The sequence below is a fragment of the Ammodytes marinus genome, assembly GCF_949987685.1.
Source record: "Ammodytes marinus genome assembly, chromosome: 7".
In the NCBI taxonomy this organism is placed as follows: Eukaryota; Metazoa; Chordata; class Actinopteri; order Uranoscopiformes; family Ammodytidae; genus Ammodytes; species Ammodytes marinus.
Window position 1 is genome coordinate 18,943,487 of NC_137211.1, and position 27,337 is coordinate 18,970,823.

General features: G+C 43.1%; 2 protein-coding genes across 4 annotated transcripts in view; both read right to left on the reverse strand.

Moving 5' to 3' along the window:
* LOC307253783 (aquaporin-4) overlaps positions 1-5,405 on the reverse strand; it is a gene marked incomplete at both ends in the record, with an annotated part of 5,800 nt that extends 395 nt beyond the window's left edge. The window contains 5 exons of the mRNA XM_080031952.1: positions 935-1,015; positions 3,365-3,529; positions 3,626-3,787; positions 4,643-4,834; positions 5,391-5,405. Coding sequence (XP_079888078.1) covers positions 935-1,015; positions 3,365-3,529; positions 3,626-3,787; positions 4,643-4,834; positions 5,391-5,405 — 615 coding nt within the window. The remainder of the gene's footprint in view (positions 1-934; positions 1,016-3,364; positions 3,530-3,625; positions 3,788-4,642; positions 4,835-5,390) is intronic.
* Positions 5,406-11,191: 5,786 nt separating this feature from the next.
* Positions 11,192-27,331, reverse strand: baz2a (bromodomain adjacent to zinc finger domain, 2A). Of its 3 annotated transcripts, none has more exons than XM_080031165.1 (30): positions 27,201-27,331; positions 25,851-25,974; positions 24,788-25,630; positions 22,204-23,937; positions 21,679-21,954; positions 21,233-21,583; positions 21,057-21,117; positions 20,704-20,812; positions 20,485-20,586; positions 20,108-20,330; positions 19,880-19,941; positions 19,726-19,791; positions 19,243-19,623; positions 18,902-19,156; positions 18,576-18,790; positions 18,411-18,485; positions 18,119-18,293; positions 17,953-18,015; positions 17,722-17,866; positions 17,017-17,609; positions 16,581-16,911; positions 16,216-16,371; positions 15,930-16,090; positions 15,744-15,809; positions 15,336-15,619; positions 15,100-15,235; positions 14,827-14,973; positions 14,474-14,703; positions 14,216-14,359; positions 11,192-13,044 (listed from the first exon to the last, which is right to left on the reverse strand). In XM_080031165.1, exons 2-30 carry the CDS (start codon positions 25,972-25,974, stop codon positions 12,885-12,887), a joined length of 7,668 nt encoding a protein of 2,555 aa, XP_079887291.1. In that variant the 5' UTR covers positions 27,201-27,331; the 3' UTR covers positions 11,192-12,884. The 3 variants fall into 3 exon arrangements, with proteins under 3 accessions (XP_079887291.1, XP_079887290.1, XP_079887292.1); XM_080031164.1 differs by lacking the exon at positions 27,201-27,331 and adding an exon at positions 26,856-26,997; XM_080031166.1 differs by lacking the exons at positions 14,827-14,973; positions 27,201-27,331 and adding an exon at positions 26,856-26,997.
* Positions 27,332-27,337: the final 6 nt, after the last annotated feature.

Consider the following 27,337-nt stretch of genomic DNA (forward strand, 5'->3'; position numbering starts at 1 on the left):
GAAATAAACCTGGTGTAAATACACAGCCTAGGCTCTGTAAACTGGTATGTAAACAAAGGGGGCACAACATGGTTTGCCTAATGCCCCTTTACAGATCCTGGGTTGTTTCTAAAAATTTATTTTGACAAAAAATTATTTTGACAACAAGCATTCTCCAGAATCGCTGGATTTAGTCTGATCTATTTTATATACAGTTACCGTATATGGTTTAGTTGGTTACCAACCTACGGGTCATGCCCTGAGATGTTATGAGATAATTAATGGGAGTGAAAAGAAGAGGAAACTAATTTCTGCAACACAGTATTTTAATGTTTGTGTCTTTTTATTTTGCATAATTTTACCCATTCGGGCCGATTCAGGCCTTTAAAAGTTCCAAGATTCAAATGAAACTATGTCAGAAGTTTAGATGATGAATCAGTCTTTGTTGGAACAACTCATAGACATTTTGAAATGTGACAAGGAGCCAAGAGTAGACATTAAACAACTGGTTTAATGTAGTGGAGTAAAAATTATAATATTTCCCCCTGAGGTGAGGTATAAAGTGGCACAGAGTGGAAATATTCAAGTAAAGTACAACTGCATCAAAACTCCACCATTTTACTTTATTCAATCAACAATAAATAAAACATTAATTTTGATTTAGTGCTGTTGTTTAGATTCTTATTATTATGTGAATGTTGACAAATGGTTTCAGTGGAGATAGAGTATGATTTTTTTTTTTTTTTAGATTTTCTTTTTGGGCATTTTTATGCTTTATTGATAGTGTAGAGACAGAGTTGAAATGGGGCAGAGAGGGGAGTGACATGCAGAGAACGACCGCGGGCTGGAATCGAACCCGGGTCTGCTGCTGGCCGAGGCCCATGGGGGGGGACACCCTACCAACTGAGCTAAGGGCGCCCCCGACAGAGTATGATTTTGCAGCTTTCTCTCTTACCCAGTGGTTTTCCCAGAAGCCAGTGATGATGGCTGGACCAAGAGATCGTGCAGGGTTCATACTTCCACCGGAGAATCGTGCCTGACAAAGAAACATCACACAATTAAATAAACAAGTTAAAAAAAAAGGTTTTTTGTTTTGCATTCGGTTTCATATAAATCATCCACTTTTCCGTAACAAAATATTTCCTTTAACTGCCAGCAGGAAGGTAAATTTTTTCATCAACTACATTTCAAGAACCGTATGAAACCACTACTGTGTCCCTGGAGAGTCAGCTTTTAAGCAATTTCTGTTGAAGTTTTTCTTCTTAATTTTTCACATTTAAGGGAGAACGGGGGAATCTGAGGCATCGGGTAATGTGAGCCACCCCCTGTATCGAGGCAACGGAAAACATTTGTGGTCATGTGAGATATATGTTTTCAAGCCCCTCTCATTTCCCCATGGCCCTGAAAGAGAGGACCTCATGGTGCTGTGGTAAGCATGTTTTTTTCACCAAAATAGGTATTTTGCATGTAAAAGTAAATTTTCTTGCTGTCAACTTAAAGGTCCCATATTATGCTAAATGCACTTTTTAAATGTGTTCCAACATATCCATGCGTCCACGGTGTGCCTAGAGACTGCCAAAATATCAAAAAAAATAACAATCTCTCCTTTTCTCACTCTCCCCTTTTCTGAAACCCCCACCCCTCCCCCCAAAAACACTCCAGTCAGAATTATCCCCTTTTCTGACCTCACAAACCGTAAAGCCAGAAGCTTCCACTGTGCAGCCCACACCCCTATTTCTTATTGGTCCACGGCCCTGACAGACAGAGGGCGAGGCGTATCTGGCTTCGCTTCCGGACAGGGGGCGGGGGGAGCTCAAAGATTGTATATTTACGAGGGGACCTGCAACTCTTTTTTAAAAAATAGGCCATTGTGAGATTAGCTGAACATCAGCATAGTACAATAAATTATCTGAAAGTTTTTTTCAGCAAACAATTAAAGAAAAACGTATTAGGGACCACTAAGACCATATAATATGGTGTATAATAGAACCGAAAAGTGTATAATATGGGAGCTTTAATCAACTGTTGTGCCAAAGCAAATGTATTCACGTAGAAAAACTTCTATCATACGTGTTGATGAACTACCAACATATAAAAACCATGTGATGATATTAGCTAAAAATTAGCCTGAAATGCTAAGAGAGGTAGTTTTTTCTCAAATTGTGGTGGTGGGGGAAAGTGAGCCACTGTCTCACTTTCCCCCACCATGAGGCACAAGTTAAGTTTAGTCTTAAACATATTTTAATGTAATATTACATGACATATGTTTTATTCTAATGTCATACACATTGTAGAAAAGCCATCATGCCAAGGAAATACACCAGGAAGACGACCTGGGGCAACCACACGGAAAGAGCACCTTCTCATCTTTCCCTGTTACCTTCAGGGCTGGAATGTAGAGTAGGCCTAGTTGTAGAGTATGACAGGCTGATGTTATAATCCAGTTGGGTCTTCTCCTGTGTTCTGAGTCCCAGGCTGTTCTCGCTGGTTCTGATTTTCCTATGCTTTGACCCCCAGACACAAGCTGGCTCTAAGGGTCCTGTGTTCTGACCCCCAGACTGTGTTCTAATCTAACTGGTTCTATCTTTCATTTGAATCTTATTAAAACCTTTTGAATTATAATATGTTGTATTTGATTTTGTTCAGAGTTAATTTCAAGTGTTTAGAAAATTTGCTTTGCTTAATTGACCAAACCCCATTGTTCTTTTACTAGTCCGACATTAGTTCTGGAATGTGTGGCTAGCTTTCAGGATTCTTACTGTTACAATATGTGTTGTTATGGTAGTTTCAGAGTGGAAAAAGAAGGTGGATCAGTTTACCCCACAGCTGGGGTAAAGTGAGCCACATGACAACTTTTTTTAAAACAATCGTATTTTCACTGCCCTTTGTCTTGAAAAAATTCTGCTAATGCCCATTTCTAGGAAACATCCTGAATTAATGGGAAATGTGTAAATTTGAGTGATGAATAATTTTAGCTCGCTTAGAGGGGAGCAAATGTAAAAAGTGGCTCAGATTACCCTGTTCTCCCCTATAGCTTCCACGTTGTTTTGAAAAGAGTATCCCATAATGTCTTATATGGTTAAGGTTAAATGTGATTTATTACAGTGTGAGAAAATTATGTTCACTTTTGAACTAACGCAATGCAAAAGGTCCCTAAAGGTGCAACAACTCATCCAATTCAAGCTTCTTCTTTTCTTTTTTTGAAGCATTAGTTTGAAAGCACACTTCTCAGCATTCATTGTTTTTTGGGTTAAAAACTGTACTGTTTGGGTATAATGAAGGGGAGAATCGTCATAATACATTTTTTTAATAAAAAAAGGTAAGATTATAATAAACACCTTTGCTAATAAAGTTAAGATGTATTCTGTATTAAAACACATCTTACCCCTATTAGCACGCCAGCAGTGTGTGCTACTCCAATGGCCAGGTGTCCTGGTTCTGGGCTATCCCTCCGACGTTGATCCTCAACTGAGAACACAGTGAAAACCATCTGGAAGGTGCACAAAACCTCTATGCCCAGAGCCTGCGCCGCATTCAGCTCTATAGGGACCTGAGAGGAAAGTAACCAAAAAGACGGTAAGATTATGACGAGATATATTGTCTGCCCAAACTTTTAAAGGAACAGATCAATAATCTGAGAACTGACCCTGTTGACGAAATGGTCTGCAGTGGATTTGACTGGCAGGGCTAGGTAGAGAGCCCCGGCTCCTAAACAGGCCCCCAAACACTGTGCAGCGATGTACACAAGGGCCCGGAGAGCGTCCAGCTTCCGCGTAGCCAACAGAGACAGAGTCACAGCAGGGTTCACCTGATCAAAAAGCATAAACACGCTCACTGATACCAAATTTCATGAATTTAAAACATTTCATGCAACAACTGCCAGTGGGTAAAGTGGCTAGTTACTATGATACTTGTACAGTATATAAGTATTTCCATTTAGTGCTGCTGAAAAGTCAGCGATTCTGTAGAAATCAATGTTTGTCTAAATCAGTGAATATCTCCTAACAATCCGCTATCTGTCCGTACTGTGTGTAAGCTTAAAACAGATCTGGTGTTATTACACAGCATAGGCTCTGTAAACTGGTATGTAAACAAAGTGGGCCCACCATAGCTATTGCATTTTTGCCAGTTTACAGAGCCTAAACTGTGTATTAACACTGGAGTTTTGTTCAGCTCACACACAGTAGGCTGTGGGTAGCTAGTGGATTGTGAGGAAATATTATCTGATTTTGACAAAAAGTGATTTATACTACAGCCATTGTCCAGAAACACTGACAGCTGGCATTATAGTCAATCTCATGACCCCTCAAATTAATCTTGCGATCCCTTGGAGGGTTCAGACCCCTATATTGCGAACCACTGGACTATACTACACTTACACTATTAAGGAGTTCAAACTAATCGTAACATGTCATGCATGATTGTATATCATGGGGCCATTATGAATAATAATTTTGATACTAACCTAATAATGCTTTTATTGAAGTAGAATTACTTTTAATTTAATATTTTTATGATGTATATTGTATTGGTATTTCTACTCCAGTAGTACTTCTATCAACACTGATAACTGCTACATTGTCACCACTAAAGATTATACATCCAGGACAAGTCAATCAGAGGGATATACATTTTAATGCATATGTGACCATAAGAAATTCACCTGTGCTCCACTTATTTCTCCATAACAGTATCCCAATGCGACTATCGCCACACCCACTGCCACTGCTGGGTACAGGGGTCCCACAGGGGCCTCTCCAGTGCCCGGCACAGAGGCACCCAGCACAGCACTCACTAATACCAGGGTGCCAAGCAGCTCTGCCAGCATGGCCCGCCAGAACTGACGACTACGTAGCTGCCCGGGAGAAAAAGGGACATAAACAAAGATGGCCTACATTTAGTTCACCAAACCACTTTTTTTTTCTTGCTCAAACCGACTGGTGCTGATATTCCTGATTTGAAAGGAAACAACCTATTGAAATCATTGAAACAGTCACAATACTATATTAAACTTTATGATGGTGATACTTTTTACAGACAGTCTTAGTGCTATTAAAAGGTGTAATATGTCACAGATGACACAGACACAACAATTATTCTTTCATTATATCAAACACAAACAAGTCAGCGTAATGGTAAAGACCTGTATTTCAACACTGTTAGCTATAATGTGTTCTTCATCAAAAGAAAGAAAGAAAAAATGCATCAATTGCTACAAAATTACAGTATACTGTAACACTTCAATCGTAACCATCTGTCCTTTAACAAAGTGCTGCCATAAATTATAAATTGCCATAAATTAGATAGCTACACAAGCACTCTTTGGTAAACATGTGTTAACTATTTTAAATTCAGAATCCTATAAATTCATCAGGGATACAAACACTACGTTGATCAAATAAGATGCCTACCTCACGCCACGTCATTTTCAATTCAGTGAGTAGGCCTATGTTGTCCCCAAGTCCGTCTTTCCCTCTGACTGTCCGTCAGTACGTCTGCGTGCAGCTGATCGGCCGTGGGTCTGAGGGCTTCAGGGTTTCTGCTACATCCCTCATTAACTTGTACAGTCTAAGAGGTCCTTTGAAGAGAGCAGCCTTCCCCCTTCTCAGCCTCCCTCTCTCTCCTCACACCCCCCTCCTTACCCCACACCTAAGGCCCTACCAAGTCTTCATGTGCACAAACATTTGTCATTGTAAGCCCCTTCAAAAATGTCTCTCCAAGGTTGTATGTACAAAACCTCCAAGTTTCCCTCCCAACACTTGCTACTGACCTTGAGCAATTTAAGAAATCGTCAGCAAACTACCGGAAGCCTTTTCACCTCTTCAAACTCAAGTGATTGTGGCCACTCCAGAGGGTTGCACAATGTCCAGACGAATCAAACACACAGCCGGTTGAGACAATGCAGCGAGGTCAAAAAATGATATAACCCCTTACGGATATGGAATTGAATACCTTCATCACAATTGTAAGCACTGCTAGTAGCATTCGGCAGCTTCAAACCTTGTACATCAGTTAGTGTTTTAATACACAGGACTAAATTCAAAGCACAGAAGAGGCCGAATCGTCTCTCCAAATTCCAGCAAGTCATTCATAAATGTATTTACAGAAGCATATAAAATGGAAGTGTTGTGTACCTATTATCCTCTGTGCTGTTAAATATGTTCTTCTTTTGTAATAATAGTGGCAAGATATGACTTGGTCTTTTCGTAGAATATGTTGAAAATAACAAATATCATGCACCAACCATGAACATGACATACATTTATCTAGGAGCATCACATAATCTAACATGAAGGTGTTTGTGGCTCGTCCTGTTGTCTCCTGTTGGGCAGAATGGCATTGGCGTGTCCTAAGCACCTGGCACCCATTACCGAAGCTCAGTCTGATTTTCATATCAATTATAGGACAAAAGGGACCACTAATGAGCAGAGAGGACCAGAGCAAAAAGAACACACCACATCCTCTACTTTGAAATAAACTACTGAATAATATGTTGCATTTCAGCTTTAAATACATACATAAGACCCTTTCCTCTGTCCTATGTAAATCTTAATCTACTAAAGGGAAATGTAGGTCTTCAGCAGGGCCGGATTAAAAGAAGACATGGAGAGTGCTTCTATGTTAAACAGCACACACAATGTATTAAGTGATGTGTTGTGTCGACAATAAACAAAAAACAAAGATCTGGAATATTACGTCCTCCCAGTGTGCTTTTTGTATTTTTTGTTTTTTTCTCCTTCCACTTCACACACTTGTGATGTGCTGCTCCAATCGCCATGGGGACAATCTCTTTCATGATGCAGTTGCCATAGAGCCTTTTGTGATGCTGCCTCTGTGCAGGCTTTTTAATTTCTCTCTTTGATACCAAAAACACATACAAACACACACACACACACACACCTTGCAAAGATGTTTACAGAATTCCAGCTGTTTCAATAAATGAATGGTCCACTTGGCGATGCAATAGGTATCTCATATATATAGTAGGCCTATATGTGTTGATACAATATGTTGGTTTTAGCCGCATAATAGATGCAGCAGGTATTAACTTCATGGTGATGTTCAGAGTCCAATCGGATTCTCCTGACCCTCCAGGTTGTTAGGGGCCCTCAATCTGACAGTCCAGAATGAACTGGTTGGATAGTTGGACGAGGGGTGCAGGCGTGGCCCCCATTATGCCGTGGATTACCCCCTCCTCTCCACGGCAACTGTTTAACTGTTATCCCCTTTTGTGGGGCTAAGCCTGACTGTGTGGAGCGGGATGGGCGGGGGGGGCACACTGGAACCCGCTGGCGTGGGGAGTTTTCAGCCCCCTCCGCCCAGAGTGCTGACGCTGACACAATTTCAAACACACGCACACACACAAATATACACATACTCGCACAAAGTGCCAGCTAAGGGATTTGAGAGAGCAACAGAGGGCAACGGGAGAGATGCACTAAAAGACAATACAAACATTTAAATTTTTTTAAATAAAAGTATACCCATGTATTTTATATTGATATATTTGTGTTGTTTCTCTGTGAATATAAGTTTGTGTGCAAGAGTGTGTTGCACTTGAGTCTTTGCCACTGTAGAGCAGCTGAGAGTGATGGCAGGAAGTTCCCAGCAGCATGTGCCTCAGACAGGACTCAACAGGGAGCTGCAGAGCCCCGCCAAAATATATAGCATATTTCCATCAAAGCTAAGACCTCTTCTTCACACCCTTTAATGTGACATTTTGCAGTGGGTTTGTCCTGTGGTATACAGCAAGTTTTTAAGGTAAAGGTATGAGGTAAGCTCGTAGGGATGTGTGTTCCTACTTGGAAAATGTTCCATCTAGCAAAAATGAGATATTAAATAACCCTGAAGAGTAAATGTATCTTCTTAAAGGTACTATTGTTTCATATGGTAAATGTAATTCAATTGTTCGAGACTCACGTTCCACGTCATAAACACACCTATCTATCCATTGTAAAGGTCAGTTTTTTTTTTATTAAATAGTGAAAAACTATCAGTACAATCCCTCAGAGCAAATGGCTCATTTTGCCCTTCCAACAGTATAACCAAAAGTTGCTTTATTATTTGATCATATATGACAAAGCTGCAAATCTTCACCAGGTAACATTTTTCAATTTTGCTTGAAAAATTACTTAAACGATTAGTAAATTATTCAAAGTCGCTAATTCATTTCAAATTCTAACTGTATCAGCCCTAGACATACCATAAATGGTCGAAGGGCAGTAGTTGTGTTATATTTATTTTAACACTATAGTATGAAGCAGGGGTGGACTGGCCATCTGGCATACCGGGCATCGTCCCGGTGGGCCGGCAGGCATTTTGGGCCGGGCCGGGTCCATTTATAAAAAAAAAAAAAAAAAAAAAAAATTAAAAATCTTTTTTTTTTTTTTTTTTTTTTTTTTATGGACCCTCGGCTGTGTGACTCGGCCCGGCCCGGCCAAGTCACACAGCCGAGGGCCGAGGGCCCTTCCCTCTCGGGAGTGCCATGGACATATAATTGTGCGTGCAGGCTGTCAACTTCACCTGAAAGTTAAATAAAACTTTGTCCCAGGCCATTACTCATTATGATTGGTTCTAGGCTGGGCCTGGCCCAATCACACACACAGCAGAGGGCCGCCCATTCAGAGGCTGCATTAAATTGTATTATCATGCATTCAACTTCTACTCGGTAATTATGAGCATCTGACGATGGTCAGTTACGTTCAGGGCCGTCGGACTGCGGACAGGCTTGGGGGGCCCAAGGCAGAGGGGGGCTGCACCCAAAAAAATATATATATATATATTTTTTTTATTCTTTTTTTTACTGGCTCAATATAGGCCCCTGATCTTTGAAGGCCCAGAAAAACGTTATTTAGGGAAAAAAAAGATTTCATGGGCCTTTCATTCGTCAGTACATTTATGTTATTTTTTAAATAACATTGTTCGGGGCTACGAAGATCAGGGGCCTATATTGGGCCATTAACAAATACAAACAAAGGAAAAAAAATCCCGAAGCTGACTGGATTTTTAAAACATGTACATTTCTTCTTTCTGCTTTTTGGTCATCTGTGTCTATACATTATTCCAGCAAATAATAGCCTACTAAATAGCTTACATAGGAAACAGTTGATTTATCCTTAGTTTTCTCTTCAAAGTGCACCAGATTGATGAATTTTACTTTAACATTTGAAAAAAAATCTTCCGGGGGAGCATTCCCCCGGACCCCTCTAGAACAGTGGTTCTACCGGGGGGGCCCCCCCTCTACCGGGGGGGCGCGAGGGGGATGAAAAAAAAAACTTAACTTTTTTTGATAGGTAGTTGCCAAGTTCATCACACAAACACTCCAATCCACTGATATGAGATCAGTTTGCAATTTTCAAGTACTGAATTAATGGTAGGACTGTGGCCACTAGAACTGGTCTCTGGTCAGCAAAGGTCTTGAAAACAGCATAAGTGTGCTTGTGACATGCGTGCCACCCATGCATGTGTATGGGCACGTGTCCCAGCAGATTTTTGAAATCTGAATAAAAAAATTTAAGTTTGTAGTTAGCAAGTGTAACATGTTCTTAGGGCAGAATTTCATAAATAAAGGTTTATTTTTTTAGCAAGATATTTGGTCAAAATCTAGTTGTCATCCGTCCCTCTGTCCAGTTGTTAGGCATCTGGCTGCTAGCAAGTTATGTTGTTTTGCTAATTTTACTATTCATCTGAACTGAAATGAATATTGACTTTTTCCTTTATTATCTTCGCCAGAATGCACCAGAATGCTTAGATTACATGTTAAAAACACAAAAAAAATTTCTGGGGGGATGCCCCCAGACCCCCCTTCAGGGGTTTAGTTTTCTGACAAACATTACAATGGATACTAACATGATTTGGGCATTTGGGATTATAAATCATCTTTGAATTGGTTACAGCATATCACATGCTATTAATTCAGGGGTGCGATGGCCACCCCACTCTAGCTCTGTGGCCCACCTTGGCCACCCCCAGTCAAAATTTCCTGGAATCGCCACTGAGACACACACAACTCCGCGTTCAGGCTGCACAGCACATTAATCGCAGGTAGCATTTTGAGCTAAATCTGGCCACTTTCCAAATCCAAGACTCAATAGTTGAAACATTCTCTGAACTGGGTTGTCAGACAGCAGTGTTTCCCATTGATCATAGACTTTGTTTTGTGAAGCTTTTTCATAACAGGTATACCTATTGTAGAATGTATTCTGTGTATGTTCTATTTAGGCTACTATTTTCTTCTCTTCTAAGGAGATTTAAAAAAAAAACATTTCCTCAGTGTCACATAAAAGTGCACCAGAATTTAACGTTAAATTATAAGAAATTTCCGGACCCCAACCCTAAACCCAATGTTCAACTCAAAGGTGCGCCACTGGCCTAGCCCTTGTGATAATAACAATAATAGAGTATCTATCTATCTATCTATCTATCTATCTATCTATCTATCTATCTATCTATCTATCTATCTATCTATCTGTGTAGGGTGGTGTGTGTGTGTGTGTGGGGGGGGAGGGGGGGGGGGGGGTTGTCAGGGTCGGTGGGGGGGCCCAACTGCAATGACCCAGCTTTGGGGGGGCCCATCTTGCAGAAGGTTGAGAACCCCTGCTCTAGAAGGTCCAGGGTCCACGACAGTCTCTCAAATTCCTGTGAGAAACACTGTGTGTGTGCATGGTTATTAAGAGTCATTAGACCAGGGGTTGTGTTCAAGTACGCGTAATGATTTGGTCATTCATCAATAGAAACATTGTGTTGTTATCTGGCTCAGAGAGTGACCAGTCACTCATACGTTTTGGACTATAGACAAACATAGCTTTTACATGTTTGTATTGTAAGACTGCCTCTCAGAGGGCCCATCAGGACTTCCTGTATAGGGGCCCAGAATTTGGAGCAACGCCCCTGCCTCCACATATCGTATAAATAATCATGGTGGGCTGCCTTGGCCAAAAATGCCAGGGCTGAATTTTTGTCCCAGTCCACCGCTGGTATGAAGTAGTAGTATGTTTTTAACTTAACTTAAACAGAAGGCATAATAACTGCTCCTGATAGTTTAGAAGCCATATGCAGTCATGATGGGCTGAAGACTATCCCTGCATATACTGTGAAAGTAGTGGGAGGAAATGGAAAATCATGAAGGAAACCTAATTTAAAAGAAATGTGGAGAAATCACAGAAAAGATTCTGAGAAACACAAAGAGAAAGAAATAATACCCTCTACTAGATGTGGTTTTTATTCAACTCACAGTACATTCTACAGATGCACACGTGTTACATCACCTTAAAACAACAGAGTCTTGTAATAACTCCTCTTAAAAATTATGAATTGGTCCTAAAAATATAAAGAAACAAATTTAAAGTCACCAAAACTGTACATTATTAAAAATTCACTGAACACCACTCTTGGTTTGTGTCATTTTTTTTTCTTCTTTTTTTGAAAAAACGTTTGTCCCTTTCAGTGTGTTAAGGAACATCAAAGTGTATTTCCTATCAACGGATTGGAGTTCAGTGTAAGAAAAACATGTTTAAATAAAACCCAGACTGTGGTGTCATCTTGTCACCGTCACAGCAACCCAAACATGTCGCGCAACATTGTACATTGGCCCTTGTATAGCACACAACTCAATAAAAAGGAATGTAATACAGAAAACCAGGCCCAGAATGTGCCCAGTACCTCATTTCTTTGCAATTCTAGTCTTTAAAATGGGATAACCACCTTCAAATGTTTTCGCCTGGTTAGGACAAGCTACTGATAAAAAGAAGTGATTTCCAACACAGATTCATTGCTCAATTACAGTTCTAAAGCGGGAATACACCATTTTGTTTAAGGGCATTTTTTATGGTACAAGAGTAAAATGTCTATGTGAGCTGTGTGTTACAATAGCATTGTTTCAGTCTGTAACACAGATCAGGTGTAACTAGTTGATTATTTAACAGTGTAGACAGTGAAATATACTGGGTCTAAACCCAGACTGACTGACACTAAAAAAATCCTCCAGTTTCAGAAACCAGTGTCTTTCACACAGCAGCAGAAGGTGGGTATGTGTGTGATATCTTGTGCATGTCAGTGTGTGTGTGTTGGTGAAAAGTGTTTATGTTCATGTGTGTGTGCAAGACTTTAAGTGGAGGTTATACAACGTCTACATGTGACAGTCCAAGAACAGATTCCTTTTAGTTTTAACTGGCCTTTTCATAAATTGTCTAGACATTTCTATAAGGTAATCTGTACACATTCACTACAAGCTATTGCTATTAAATAATCCCAGCTATTGTAATCTTTATATATATATATTTATATATAGAATATATAATAAAAATATATTGAGCAAAAAAGTTACTTCTAGGCATAAGACCACAGTACATTAAGTTTCCATTGAACAGGTAAGAAATGGCACAAGCTCTGTGAAGAGTTTTGATCCATTTCGTCGTTGAGCGTTGCTAAACAGGTCCGGTGTGCAGCAGTTAGGCTGCAACAGTGTCAGTCCCCGACCTATAGTACGAGTCTGAGAGCCAAAACACTCGGGCCCGAAACAGTGTCATCACCCCACAGTGGGGCTTGACCAAAGGCCTTGCTACGACAAGGGGCATGGAACGTATGTGACAGGAGAGCGCAAACAGGAGATGAGGCGCTGAGGTGACGATGAGACGACATGAATTGTGGAAGCAAACGTGGAGAGAGGTGTGTGTTCTCGCTCTGTGGATGTGGAATGGGTACAAGAGGTTCAAGCCAGTTCTGTTGTGGGCCTGGAAAAGGACCAAACCCGTAGAGGAAAGAATAACAGACAAATAGCCAAAATCTATACATATATACCTATACATGAGAATACACATAGCTGGAAGAACCACCTTAGCAGTAATGGGGACGGTGACGGCAACAACAGTATACAGCCCCACCATGAGGGGGAACGTGGAAGGCTTCTATTTGTCCTTATCTGAGTAGAACTCTGCCCAGCGGTTCTCAAAGAAAAGCCTCATGTTGTGACCTGCCACCCCCACCTCTGACGTGTCCTCGTTGAACGCCTCACAGTTGTTGAAGATGAGATGAGCGTCCGCCGCAAACTCCTCACAGCTGCAGTACCTGAGGAAAGGAAACAGAGGAGGGACCTGTTACTCTAAAGGGAGCGCCTCCTTTTCCAGGCCTGGATGAGAAGAGTTGAGAAAAGCAGCTGCATATGAAATTCTAATTTCTGTTACGTCCTATATTAAGTCTGATAATGAGAGCATTTTCTATCTTTTAAAATGATTGTAGTGTAATTATGCACTACAACACAATTTTAAAGAATAGACTTTGTGGGTTTCCATAAAATATTTCCTGGTTTTGTGCCTATGATAATTTCATGATGTATTTATTTATTTTCTGTGGACACTTTTTTTTTTTAAAGGTATTTTTAATAACCTTATTAGTTAGTCCTGCTTTTTCCAATTACACATAGATTATGGTTTTGAAATTCTATCAGTTAAGTTGAGAGGAATTTCCCCCGCTCCTTCCCAGGTTTGTTTACTTTTAGGTTTGTGGATTATTCCGTCTCTATGATTTGCTGATTGTTGTGTAAACTTGTGTTTAAGCAGTGTTTCCCCAAGGAAATGTCTTAGTCAAGGTGGTCAATGCTCAGGGATACAGGAGGCGAAGTGTCCTGCGGCGAACAATTTGGGGGTATTTTGCTCAAAGATGCCTATGCGCACTAAAAAAATAGACAACTGTTTATTTAAATACAAAAATACAACAGACACAGACCTTACAGTTGTGCAATTTTGTTTGCTAAGTGTAGGTACAAATTTTGTTCAAACATGCAGACAGTACAAAATACAATTAAAGAAATATAATACTGTTTTGGTGCAATAATATGCAGATACACTAAATACAAATAATGGACCATGCACTTAACAACACATCAAAGTGCAAATTCAACTTTTTATAGTTCCTTTTTGGATGGGGGGCTGTTGTGCTATCATTGTGGACAGTTGGGCCTACTGTGATGCCATTCATATAATGGTTATTATTAGCCTACTTGCTTGATTTCTTTTTAAATGCAGAGGTTATTGGTCGTTTTGGAACATGTATTTCCCAATTTAAAACATAAAAATAAAGCAGCATTGAAAATTCAGAAAATAAATCTTGTTGGCCTACACTAGCATGCTGTTTTACAAATAACTTAATAGTTGAAATAATACAATGTGTTTTCCCCTTAAAATGACTAACCTTAAACAAGTAAAGTTGTAATGAAACAAGTAGCATGATCTGCTCTTACCCTCCCTGTAGCAGTCGTTCTCTCATGGTGAGGAAGTCCATTGGGGTCTTGATGATGCGACGGTAGCCTGGCACCAGTCGGGGGTTGACGGGTTCGAGGAACGGCCAGGCATCGACGTGAGACTCCATCTCCATCAGAATGATCCTGGGGAGGAAATCAAATCAAATGAATTAAACACAGATCAAACACAACATAGCTGTCAAACCAAAATCTCTCAAGCATGTGAACAGCTGGACAGCGACTGAAGGCAGCACTCACTCGCAGAAGGTGAGGTCCGGCTGGTTGCGTGTTGCCATGCGACGGCGTTTAGCGCTGCTTCCTTCTCCAGAGGGGCGGGAGGATGAGGAGGGTGTTGGTGTTTCCTTGTGACGCGTTGCCATGCCGGCACTACGACGCGGTGTCATGTCGTCTTCAGAGCTCTCGTCTTCGTATCTTCTCTTTTTCACCCGGGACCTCTTTTTAGACGAGCGCGGCGAGTTACTTTCATCCTGAGGGACAGAGTGAACAAAGTGAACTGATGAGGAATAAATGTAGCAGAGAACAAATTGATTTGAAGGAAGCAATCGCTGCATAAAAAGCTCTTAGATTCAAAAAGGTGCCAGGGTTCTGACCTGGGCAATGCAGCTGGGACAAAACCAGTCGCCCTCTGGCACCTGGGTGATTTTGGGCTTCAGGCAGTACATGTGACAACCATGATCACAGCCGTCACATAGCAACAGACAGTCATCATTGTCGCCTTTCCTGCAAATCTGGCAAGTCTAGATAAAAAAGGTGATCACAAAGAAAAAAACACTTATTTTTAAATTGTCAACCGACTTTAATGTGGGGTTGTCCTCCCAAAAAAAGTTAGGAACACCAGGGTCCAAGAACAATCCTTTACTTACCACTTTAGTCACAGATCTTTCCCAAGCAATCGCCTTCTCCAGCTGCAGTAAACACAAACAGAGCTGAGGAGCACTGCGGCAGCGATCCAGAGCCTGCCGCCATGTTCGCAGTCGGGATGTGATCTCATTTTCCAGACTGGACCAGAAGAAAATGATAAGAAAAAAATAAGATTAAAAATATAAAAACAAACCAAAGTCACAAAGCTTGACGCCAAAGAAAAGGCCATTCTTCTCACCTGAAGACATCCATGGGGCACTCTTCTCCGGGGGTGGGGGTGAGAGGAGCGAGGCGTATCACCTCGGCTGGGTTCCACAGCGGCTCCTTCAGGTAGCGCCTCTCAATGTTTCGCTCAAGGTTGGCCAGCCGCAGCACGCCCAGGTCCACCGGATGTGTGGCGATGCGGGGCAGGTTGGACCACTCCTTCTTAGTTCTAATAATCCAGTCATCTTGTGGGTCAGCGTCGTGCTCATAGTATTGCAGGTCATCGCGTGTGGAGTCTGGATCTGGCAGTGTGTAAGGCTTAAAAAGAGGAGAGGCGGGGAGACTTCAAGTAACAATAACTAAACAGAAGTTGTACAGAACTTATTTTTTCTTAAAATAAAGAATTGAAGGAACTATTTTATCAAGCATTATAAATGCTTACCTGAAATTCTGCCATTGGTGTCTCTGTTGTAGATTCAGCATCATTCACAGCGCTTGGAGGAAGTGCCTTAAAATAATACAAAAAGCCGATATGAGTTTTTTTTAATAATTTGTGTTAATGTTAATGTTATATTCATTCAAAGAGACAATGCATGATCGTGACGGACAAATTCAATCCATTTCTCACCTTGAGATGGAGATCAGCGGCGATGACCCGCTGCTCCAGGTTCTCTACCCACTGCAGGGCACTGATGTCATTCTCCATTGCTTTCTCCTGCACTTGCCAGGGCTGCTGCAGAGCCTCCACTAGCACATCCTTCGCGTCAACTTTCAACTCAAATATAGAGTCTAGCCGAGAGGAACACAAGGACATTTGTAAAGACAACAAGACTAACCCAGGAGACATGGGGATGGCGCAAGACATTACATGAGTAGTATCAAATTATTTTACACAAAATAGATGATCAGCTTACCGTTGATAGGTTTGGTGCACATCTCAGCTAAATTCTCCATGTGTTTGGCCAAATGCTTATGGAGCACCTTCTCCCTGATGCCCCTTGGATGGAGGGCCTGTAAGGTGCTATACAGTTCTGCTGGATCCTTGATCCACCACCAGCCACGCACCATTGCTGGAAAGAAACATATGCATTATTCAACACATTAAAAATAAGAAAGACTGTTTTCCCACTGAGAACAACCCAATGCATGACTATTCTATAAGTTTCCAGCAGCCCTAGATTCCAGGATCAGCTGCTGCCGGTGTAATAGTTAAGGAATTGCCAAATGTGGCAGCAGTGGCTCAAAATCATTATACTCCTTTTCACCAGAGAATACTTACATGCCGGTATGGGCTTGACCACCAGTTGTGTGAAGTACTGCTGCTCCAGCTCTTGGAACACAGAGCTGGGAGGGCGTCCGCGACGTTTTGCTGCAGCTGCTCTTGGCCCTCTGCGAGCAGGACTGCTGCCTCTGCTACCTCTCCTCCGCCTGCGCCCTGGCCTGCCGGGCGTAGATGGAGATGACTTGGCAGGAGTAACAGGAGCTGGAAGAAGCTGAGCGGGTGGTGGTTGGGCACAATCAGTCACAGCAGGGTTGGTAGGGGGAATGTTTTGAGGTGTTGCTGGGGTCGTCGGGTCAGCAGGAGCCAAGCCAGGCATAAGTGGGTCCGGCTGAGGGGTGGGGAGAGATTATTTATTTACATACAGAGAACTTAAAGAGTATTATGACAGTAAAATTTAAAAAAGGTATTCATAGTTGTGTTTATGGTGGCAAACCTTCAAGAGTGAAGCATCAAGTGGGGGCAGAGCACTGGCCATCTGAGGAAGGAGTTTTGGGGGTATGTTGGGTGTCTGGGGCTCGGTCAGAGAGTGATCGTCACACGGTTGTTTGGGTAGCAGGTTGAACCACTGTCCCTGTTTCTCTGCCATGTCTTTCACACTTTCCTCTGGTCGGTTACCGTCTGGGCCGTCCCCTGCAGCAGGGCATGTGCCGTTAGTCACCGCTTCCTGTGATTGGCTGAGCCAGCTCTGGAAAGCGGCCTGTGTGAGGTCACTGTTGGGTGATGCCGGCCCTTCTTCGCCCCCGGACCGGACGCTACTTCGACGCCGGCGGCGAATCTTTGCCGTGCGGAGGTGAAGCTCCACTTCAGGTTTGATTTTTCGTGGGCGTCCTCGTGCTCTTGGCATGCTCATGAGGGACGCGGTGCCGGGGAGGGGGTCCTCCTCTGGAGACAAAGTCTGGGCCGGGACGGGGGCAGCAGAGGAAGGTAGTGTAGGAGGGGGAGTGGTCGGCATGGGGGACTCTTCAAGTTTGGGCTCCTTTTTGAGGAAGGTGACCGGAACCTCAGCTACAAGGACTTCTCCAGAAGCTGCACGAGACAAATGTTGAGTGACTTTAGATTAAAATAGTTAAGCAACAAGGTTTGAAAATCAAAAAATTGGAGCCATGACATTTCTTTCAGATGAATTCTCAAGACTCACTCAGCAGCTCCTCTGGCCCTTCAACCAGAATCCCTCCGAGGTGAGGTAGAGCCAAGTATCTGCGACGGTAACGGTCCTGGCCCAGCAAGACGGCTCGCATGGAATGAGACGAAAGCAGCAGCTTTTTGCGGAAAAATGCTTGCCGCTGTGGAAATTCAAGATCAGAGCGATATTTAACACAAATAAAATATAAATAAATAAAGCACTCTGTCTGTGTACCATCAGACTTACCTTGGTTAGCTTATCTATCTGCCTTTCAAGCTCTGGAATGCTGGCATTGGTCGGGCTTTCACTCTGCAGAAAAACAGAAAGATCAAACTTACATGTAGGAATGATCTGTTCCAAAAACTTAAAACAAATAACATTAATAATACAAAAAAGAAGATACTGTACGTACATCACTGAGTTTGGGTTCGTCTTTGCGTGCACGGCGGTTGCCTCTCTCCGCGACTAGGCCGCTGTCCTCCAGACTCAGGTTCTCCTCTTCAGCCACTCTGGCACTGCGCCTCCTCTCATCAAAACACAGCTCTTCCTCTGAGCGCCCTGTACGGCGCGCTAGTGCCACCTTCAGTCTGCAAGGGAAAACACAGTCAGGGTCAATATGCTGTATTGCTCTTTGCCTTCATTAGAAAAATTCCCAGATTACTCAGATCATTTCAATTAACGAAGATAAAAAAAAACAATCTTACTTGCGCAGCTTCCTCTCGATAATCCACTTGTTCTTCCTGTAAGTTGCCATGTTTTCCAATGTGTTGTCGATGTCACTGAAATATAAAATGCATACATTAATAAAGGGAATGTGGGAGTAACACAAGAGTAACCTACACCATAAAAAAATGTGTTCTTGCTCTAACCTAGTCACAGTGTTGCTGCCGTTGAGCTGGTTCACTACGAAACCCAGGATGGAGGCCTTGGTGTCCGGAGGCAGGGCGTGAAATGTTTTGGTCCGCAGTGTGTTGCACACTTCTGTAGAAAAACCATGAGATTCCAAAAAGATGCGAAGTACTTCTGAGACTGTGCCACGGGTCAGCTCCAACTCAACTAGCTTTTCCCCGAGGATCTTCACAGACTGTATGTTGGGATGGGACGAAGAGAGAGGAAAATGTAGATTAGGAAGGTTTATCATTTGTTATCCGGGAATTTTATTGATGGAAGTAAATGCTCAAACTGTAGCACACACCTGATAATATGATGGCATCCCTGGATCATGGAGTGCAGTCTCCACCAGCTTTATCAGTAGGTCCTGGACCTCTGCTTGGCTGTCACCTAGGCCTAACAGGCCCTCCTGCAGGGTAGCGAGGCTGGGGATGTCCTTGGGTACATTGAGGCCAATCACCTTTCCATAGCCATGTAGGAACTCAACCACGGCCAGGCAGTGTGCAAAAGCTGTGCCAGAGAGAACCACACCGGGGATACGGGACAGCTCTGGAAGGGGCTGATGAAGACAGTTCAAAAGGTCACGATTGTCCTTAAAAAAAAAGTCACTACAATGACATCGACATTTCAAATGACAAAACTCACTTTGTGGTCAGTGATGCACATGTCCTCTGTGGGCTTCTTCAGTTCTTCTGCGATCAACTGCTGCCTCTTGCGCTCCTCCAGACGTCTTTGGGCCTGCGCTCTCCTCTCCGCTGCTCTCTTAGCTGCTACAGCGGCCTGAGCTGCTGCCTCTTCCTCAGCCTGGGCTTTAGCCAGAGCCTTGGCTTTACTGCGAGCACCCAGAACCCTCTTCCCCTGAGCAATCCTCTCCTCATCCGTCTGCTGTGCTGGTGGAGGAACAACCACCTTGACTGATCTCCTGCGGCCCGGCTTCTTGGGCTCTGCAGCCGGCAGTGTGACCTGTACGGCTGTCAAGTCGGTCGGTTCAGCCTTCTGCTCCGGGTCCTTGCCATCTTTATCAAGCTGAACGCACACAACGGAAAGAAAAAAACAGGTGGATGTGAGGAAGAGGGGATGCTGAGGAAAAAGGCATTTTTTTTATTTTGGGTTGGTCTTTGTCTGTACCTTGGCTCTCTTTTTCTCCTCTTTCATCTTTTTAACCTTGGCATCCTCTTTTCTCTTCATTCTTGCCTAAATAACAAGACAGCAGCAAAAACAAATCTGAATATGATCTCATTAAGCTAACAGCTCAACATTACAGACAGTCTGAACTGCCTACCTTTCTCTTCATTTTCTTTTTGATTTTTGCAAGTTTCTCTTTTTCCTCCTCCGTAAGAGCTTCTATAAAAAAAGAAAGAAAGTGGGAATACAAACATTACATTAATTACAGAAAAATCTTCTTGAGGCTCTGTGCTAAGCAAGTCATCTGGTTTTGAGACTTCTAAATGAAAGCCTTAACTACTATAAACACATCCACTTACATCTCTTCTAGTCAACATCTACTTACCCTTGGCCTCAAGTCGTTTTAAAAGCTTGGCATCGACTTTGCTAAGGAAGTCAATCATCTTGGGTTTGGGGGGTCTACCAGGGCGGCGGGCCGGCCCACCCTTCACGCCATGAACCCGCCGAGGTTTCTCTTTATCCGGGTTTGGAGGTCGACCTCGCCGGCCAGTGATGGCCATAATCATGGAGGGAACCTCTTCATTAGCCAAGATCATCCACTTCATACCCTGTTACACATGTTAGAGAATGGTGAGACCCTAAAATGTCTACTACACATAGTTAACATGTTTGTAACATCATTAAAAAGGAACCATGCAGTAGCTTCTTGACTGAAAATTATTTTAGTCAACCCACTGGGGAGTACTCAAAAACTATACAGACCTCAGGTGTTTCTCTTTCTTCATAAAAATCTCCAACTGGCATGCGTGGGCTGAAGCTGAAGTGTTCTCTGGTGACCACACTGTCCGTGTGTCTATTCAAGTACTGGGTGAAGGAAAAAGAAAATAACTGTTAATCATTATATCATTGGTTATTATAATGGTATTATAGCATCATAGTGGTTAGATTTGTCTTCAAAGACTTTGATCCAGGAAAACGTACCTTGATTATTTCTGGGAACTGCTTCATCCTCCGTCCACACGGTGTGTAATACCAGGTTTCACCCTTCATGCGGTTCTCCAGTTTCTTCACACGAATCTCCCTCTTCCAACTGCAGTTAAGAGTTTATCATTAATTTCCTGTCATACAGCAGAACTTAATGGCGTTGAAGTCTTTAAACACTGCACACACTGGAAAACTAAAAGTTTTAAACAAACGTGGGAAAAATAGTTGGGTTTTGACATTTATTCAATGTTTTACATGTTTAGCCAATTGCAATTCTCATCAGTGTAATAGTATAGGAAAGCATTTTTTAAATCAACAAACGATGTAAAAAATAATACAATGAACATTACCCATGCTGCATCGGGAACCGGACCTGCTCCTCAGTTGCAACCCTCCGTCCTCTGGATTCCCCTGCTCAAGAAAGATTCACACAACCAAGTTAAGCATTAGACTGTGATATATTGTCTCAAAGAAACAGACGCCTTGATTTGATGTAGTGACCTTTTAATGAACTCTTCCTCTTTACCTGCAGTGGAGCTGTCATCATCGTTCTCTTCACCATCAGCATTTTTTTCTGCATCTTGTTTAGCCGTTTTTCCTTCTTGTTTCTTGGCCCTTTTCACCTTCTTGGGTTTGTCAAACGAGGTGTCATATGCTGAGGTGTTGGCCAGAACAGCTTCAATTGTGGCTGTGACTGGATCAACCTCTTCTGTGAGTGAGCCAGCCTCTCCGCTTTGTTCTTTAACGTCTGCCTTGAGAGACTTCTTCCTCTTTCTGCCCTTGGGTGCCTCATCTTTATTAACTGCCTCTTCATCAGGCTTCATTTTATCCACTTTAGGTGTGCGACCACGTGGTTTCCGCTTGACCACCTCAGTACCTTGAAATAAACAGGGAAAGACAAAAAGTTAATGAAATGTAAAATATAAAAAGCAATTTTAAGTCACAATTAGGTCAAATCAGAATGTTGAATACCTGGGGTTTTCATCAATATTGCCTTTGGAGTTCGAGGTTTGCGTGGTTTCCCTGGGGTTTTCAGATTTCCTCCGGCAGGTGACACGATCTGATCCATTACTGGTTGCAGTGGGTGAACAGCGGGGCCCTCTGCTGGGGTACTGAAGGCAATGAAGTTCTCATTTCTCATCTTAAAACTTGGGGGAGTCATTGCCTCATTTACATTGGTCTTAATGCTAATGCGCCCAGCTGAGTCTGGTGTATCATGTCCTGTGGACTCCCACTCTGCCTCAAGTCCTGAGATGAAATAACATCATGTTAAAAACAACATACAAAACAGGAAGATGAGCAATCCATATTTGAAATCTGTCTCTCTCTTCTCAGTGACAATGCAAGCAATGTTCAAAGAAAATAGTTTTTGTTTTTTAATTGAGGACACGACCCAAACAACATAATGCCTTTTACACATCTACATTGGCAATGTGTGTACTGCCAACCCATGTGATACTTATTATATTTTCCTGATCATAAACTTAAGGAATGTACCTTGACCACTAGGCTGAGATGGCTCAAATGAGCTGGAGTTGCACACATCACTTGAGTCGACAGAGGGCTCTTCCATCTGAGAAGACTCCAGCATTGATTCTACTGTGATGTGGCAGCTGTCCTTGGTCTCCTCTGCCTCAGACGTTCCCCCATCCCTGGTGGAGTTCATCGTGTCATCTCTGGACTCGTCCACAGAGGAGCAGCTATCTCTAGTGGTGTCAAAAGCAGCAGATGGTTCCTCTTCTGCATTGGAAGTGCTGTCAAACTGAGAAGCGTCCTTTCTCAGGTGAAAGCTATTGTCAAAGTGAGCGGAGTCATCCATGCAGGAGCTATCACCATCATAAAGAGAGGTCTTTTCCAAGACAGAGCTGGCATCGATTCTAGACGGGGTGTCCAACGTGGAATCGCCATCAAATTGTGAAGAATTATCAGAGCTGTCTTCATCTGTCACTTCTATCCTTGTGCTGTGGAGATGCAAAGACTTTCGGAGTGCAGTCTGCTCCAACATGGAGTCCTCCGTCTCACAAATGACACTGCTTTTCAGGTGGGGCTTTTCAGAATCCGTTTGTTTATTCTTGCCATTTTGATCAGGAGCAACATCGGTCTGCAAGGGTTTCCCGGGAAGATCGGTGAGGAATTTGGGCGAGTGAATTTCAGATGTATCAGTCTCAGTAGCTTCATCCCTACCCGAATCAAGCTGAGGGAGGAGGCGTTCCCCTGGTTTTTCATTTATTTTATAAGCCGACGCTTCCCAATCCTCACTATGACTGCGGTGCTCAGGCTTAGGAAGTGACTGCTTTAGATGAAGAGGAGCAGTGGTGTCAGGAGAACGCTGCTCAGTGTCAGACGTTGGGGCCCCTCCAGAAGACGTACCCATTGCAGGAGGTACAGACACCAAGGCAGGAGGGCCCAACATCAGTGCAGTCCTGGAGGCTTGAGTGGTTAGAAGAGGTAGGGTAGACAGAGGTCGGGCTGTAGGGCTTTCACGGGACGAGGGTACGTTCATAGCTCCTGGTGGTAAAGATGCTGCAGTGGAAAGACCAGAGTTAGCAGCTGGTGGAGTGTATGTCTGATTCTGGGCTGTGGCTGCAGCGTCACAAGGTTTAGACACAGACGTTTGAGATGCAGATGCTGATTTAAGTAGAGGAGGCACACCAGCGGATGAGGATTTTGCACTCACTGAAGTGGCAGACGTTAGTTTCGGGGGTCCAGGCCTTTCATGACGAGCTCCAGATGTATCGGAAAAGCAAGATTTCATGGGAGGTGGTTTTGACCCTTGAACCAGCTTCTGAAGAGATGAGATGGGTTCAGAAACAGCGTATGAAGACGTGGGCACTATGGCAGGAGGGGAGACAGTTATAGGAGGCCCAGAAGCAACAGCATGCGCAACAGACTCCGAGACTGGAGGAACAGAAGACACACTATCAGTGGGAGTCATTGGAGGAGGTGGGGAAAGTCTGTGAGGGGCCGAGGACACATTGGGAAGTGTTGAGATTTGTGGTGGAGTAGATTCTACATCAGAGACCCGAGGAGGTGTGGACACTGCTGCAGGAGATACAGAGCGCTGAGAAGACGCGGACTGGGGAGGTGAATTCCCGGCTGGCTCTCTGACAGGAGAAGCCTGACGATAATCACTTGTAGGTCCCACAGCTTTGGGTTGCCTCTGAGCAACAGGTGACCTTTCCGTGCCATTATAGCTTGTGTCTACCTCCTTGACAGCTTCTCTCGTATGCCCTGAAAGAGAAGAGAATTGACAAAATACTCGATAAAATATAAGCCTCTTATTTTGAAGTAAAACATATACTCAGGGTACGGGTATTTTATGTTGAAACATCTGATAGTCCCATTATTAATTATTTTAATACTACACCTATTATAAATCTGTATATATTTAAAAAGAAAAAGGAAAACATAAGGATGTGGCAGTAGACATAATCTATCCTTTGTAAACCCACTCAATGACAGTTAATAGTGTTATAAAGTCAAACAGTGGCACCTGCTGGTTGAATCTTGTAACTATTAATGGCATTTTAAGATGCCATCATCTTGGCATCAGACAATACCTGCAGGAGCCAACACCAGGAAAGGCCAAGTACAATAGAAAATGCAAATGTTTTATTTTGAAATAATTTTCTGTGTCTTGATTTATTGAATAAATTGTTCATTTTAAGTTCATATTTATATATTTTTTGAATTATAATATTTTATAAAAATAAATGCCATTGAAAACCCCATATCGGTTGACAACCAATGGAAATGTTTGCATTTCCAACAAGTTCCATGTTATAACATAATCAGCAGCTTGGATGGCTCTGCCTTTGCAAAGTATGGCCAAAGAGGAAGAAGACCATATGACACTAGTATCACTCAACTGGTGGCATTGAATGAGGAAATGTAAAGTCGATGAAAACTGTTCAATTTATGAGGAAATAAAACTTGGATAGACACCAGAAATAAAGTTCTCAAAGCAAAATAACTCCTTGCACTAACGTCATAATAGGTACTTTATATGGAAACCGAAGAAACACAAAAAGACTGACAGGACTTTGTTAACAAAATAAATATGTAAGTGTAAAGTGGTTACCTTGCATGGCAGAGGGTATGCTGCTAGCATGGGGGCTCCGTTCCCTGTTGTGGCCCTTTGGTGATCCACTATCCTGCCCTGTTGACGGTACGGAGGACATCCCCCCAGGGAGAGGGCTGCCAGTTCGCCCTCGGCCTAAACTGTGGTGCTGTGGGCTGCCGTGTGGAGGAGTAAAATTCTGGGCAGCTGGGGGCATCATCTGAGCCTGGCCTTGTGGCTGAGACGACTGAGGAGATGGCAGGGATTGGTGCTGGTAGAAGGGCATCCCGTTAGGCATCATGCTATAATGTGGTGGTTGCTGGTGCTGCTGGTGGTGGTGTGGGAGACGATGGGAGTGGAGGTGCTGCTGTGACGGTTGTAAGGACTGCTGCTGCTGGTGATGCTGCGACGGTGTAATTCCAGGATGTGTCTGACTCTGGTAGGTCCCGTACATACTGTGTGAATTATAACTTATCTGCTGTGGGCCAGGGTTACTCCTATTCCAGTACTGACTTCCAGTAAGAGGCATGTTGGGTGGGCCTGCCACAGGGGGCTGGTGGGAGCTTTCAAGTCCCCCATTGAGTTGGTACTGTCCATGACCCTGGAAGTGGTGCTGTGACTGAGGCTGCACCATCCCAGGAGTAGGCTGCTTTTGGTGCATCCCGTGCCCAGGAGAGGTGCCCATGGCCGCTGGACCGTACTGAGGGTGTCCTCCCCACAGGTAGTCAAAGCCCACACTGCTCTGGTGGAGGTTACTCATGTGGGGGTAAGGAGCTGTTGGCGGGTGGGAACCAGGCAGGGAACCAGGCACTCCGGACCCGAGTACAGTAGTGACGCCATTCACATTCATTTCGCCATTCATATCTGTTAGACACGGGAACATCAGTCAAGTTAAACAGGTTATTGTTTGCATTAGCAGATCACTGTGCTTGTTGACGTTAATACTTTGATGAGATAGATAAAGGAATTTTATCTAAAATTAAGAGGTGGAGGGAAAAAGTGTGGACTGTCCATCAACTGGCAACAATTCTCACAATGATTTTATTTATATGCTGATATGGTGCTGAAGGATGCAAACACTCACTCTTTCCCTGCTGAGGAAAACTCATGGATGACCCGTTAGTATAAAGAGAATCCCCTGAGGAGAGTTTCAGTCCTGAGTTTGCTGAGGGGTGGGTGCCATAGTTGAAATGATTATTTGACTCCATCTGAAAAAACAGAAAGAACAGATTTTTTTTTAAAGAATGTACACTATTATTAAGTTCCAGTCAGACGTAACCTGGAGGTAAGACGCTCGTGCACGATTTGCATCTTCTTGTGATCATAAATGTATATTTATTAATGCATTCGTTTCCTTATATTCCAATGCAGCTTTGAGGACGCTGCGTAATATGCAAAAAAAAAAATCCTCCATGAAATGCCTTCTCCTAAATTATGTTGGCAGCTTCACGTTGTGACAGCACCATTTTCGTTCCAACAACAACAACCGTCAAAATGTCGCAGCCAGCAGCAACAGCAGATGCTCCGGCCTTACCGAGCTCTAATGGACAACCGGGATATTCCGATAGAGGCTCTCATCATATGAGCACGTCCTCCTCAATCTACCATGATAAATACACAACACCACGAACGGTATTCAAGACCCAACACCGGCGGCCCCGGCCAACTAACAATGAAAGGGATTAGCGAGAATATTTTAGTCACTCCGAGGCCTGAAGGACTGTAACCACGCCACACGCTCGTTAGCAGCTCCATATTCTCGTAATACAAAAGTAGCCCTCTGTGGATACTTCATTTCCTAATTCAACGAGGCCATTGCAAAAGCAGGCGCCGCGATAGCTCAGTCGCGCTAGCTGCTCTTCTCCCAACGAAGAATTCACTTTAAAGGCACTTCCAAAGTCAGCTGATACTATTAACATTAAAATTAGCTGAAATACCCAAGAGGCGGTACATACATATAATTTAACTTTAACGTGAACTAAAATATAACTGTGCTCCAGTTCCAAGGTTATTTAGCTAAATCATCACAATAGATCCTAGCTTACACACGCTAGCTAATGAGCTAACAGATAGCATCCTTAACGTTTACCCCGTTTCAATGCGTTGCTTAAAGCTGCGCCGTTAGCAGCTAATAGCCAGGTAGCAGGTACCACAACCACGCTGCTTTGGATCCATGGTGTCCGTTAGCAATAGATAAAAATAAATATCAACCGGTGTGTTGATAGCGACAAACGTTAACTCTCTCACTCTCGCTTGGTAACAGAAGGAGGCGTGCTCCCTTTTGTTCGTGCGCTAACGTTAGCTAGCGGCCAGATGAAGTTACAGTGTTTACGCTGCACGCGCATACCTTTTTTTTCGCAGAGCATCATCTTCCCACAATAACCATATTCTAAAAAAGTTTCGCTGATATTTCCGTAAAATCCAAATCCCAAACCTTTCAGTCCATGGACTTCCAAGGCGCAAACGCCTGTAAACCTCCCGTCTAGAGTGGATCATGCGATGGAATATGGCACAGCCGCAGCGGTAAATAATAAACAACTATTCCGCTAACCTTTGGGTTTTAAATTAGCA

Bases quoted from the DNA above. Each gene is read 5' to 3' on its own strand.
- baz2a (XM_080031165.1), bottom strand. From the start codon at position 25,974: ATGGAGTCAAATAATCATTTCAACTATGGCACCCACCCCTCAGCAAAC. The intron at 19,942-20,107 runs GTAAGTAGATGT...CTTTTTTTATAG, and splicing joins AAAACGACTTGAGGCCAAGG to AAGCTCTTACGGAGGAGGAA. The intron at 15,620-15,743 runs GTAAGCATTTAT...CCTCTTTTTAAG, and splicing joins CACCAATGGCAGAATTTCAG to CCTTACACACTGCCAGATCC.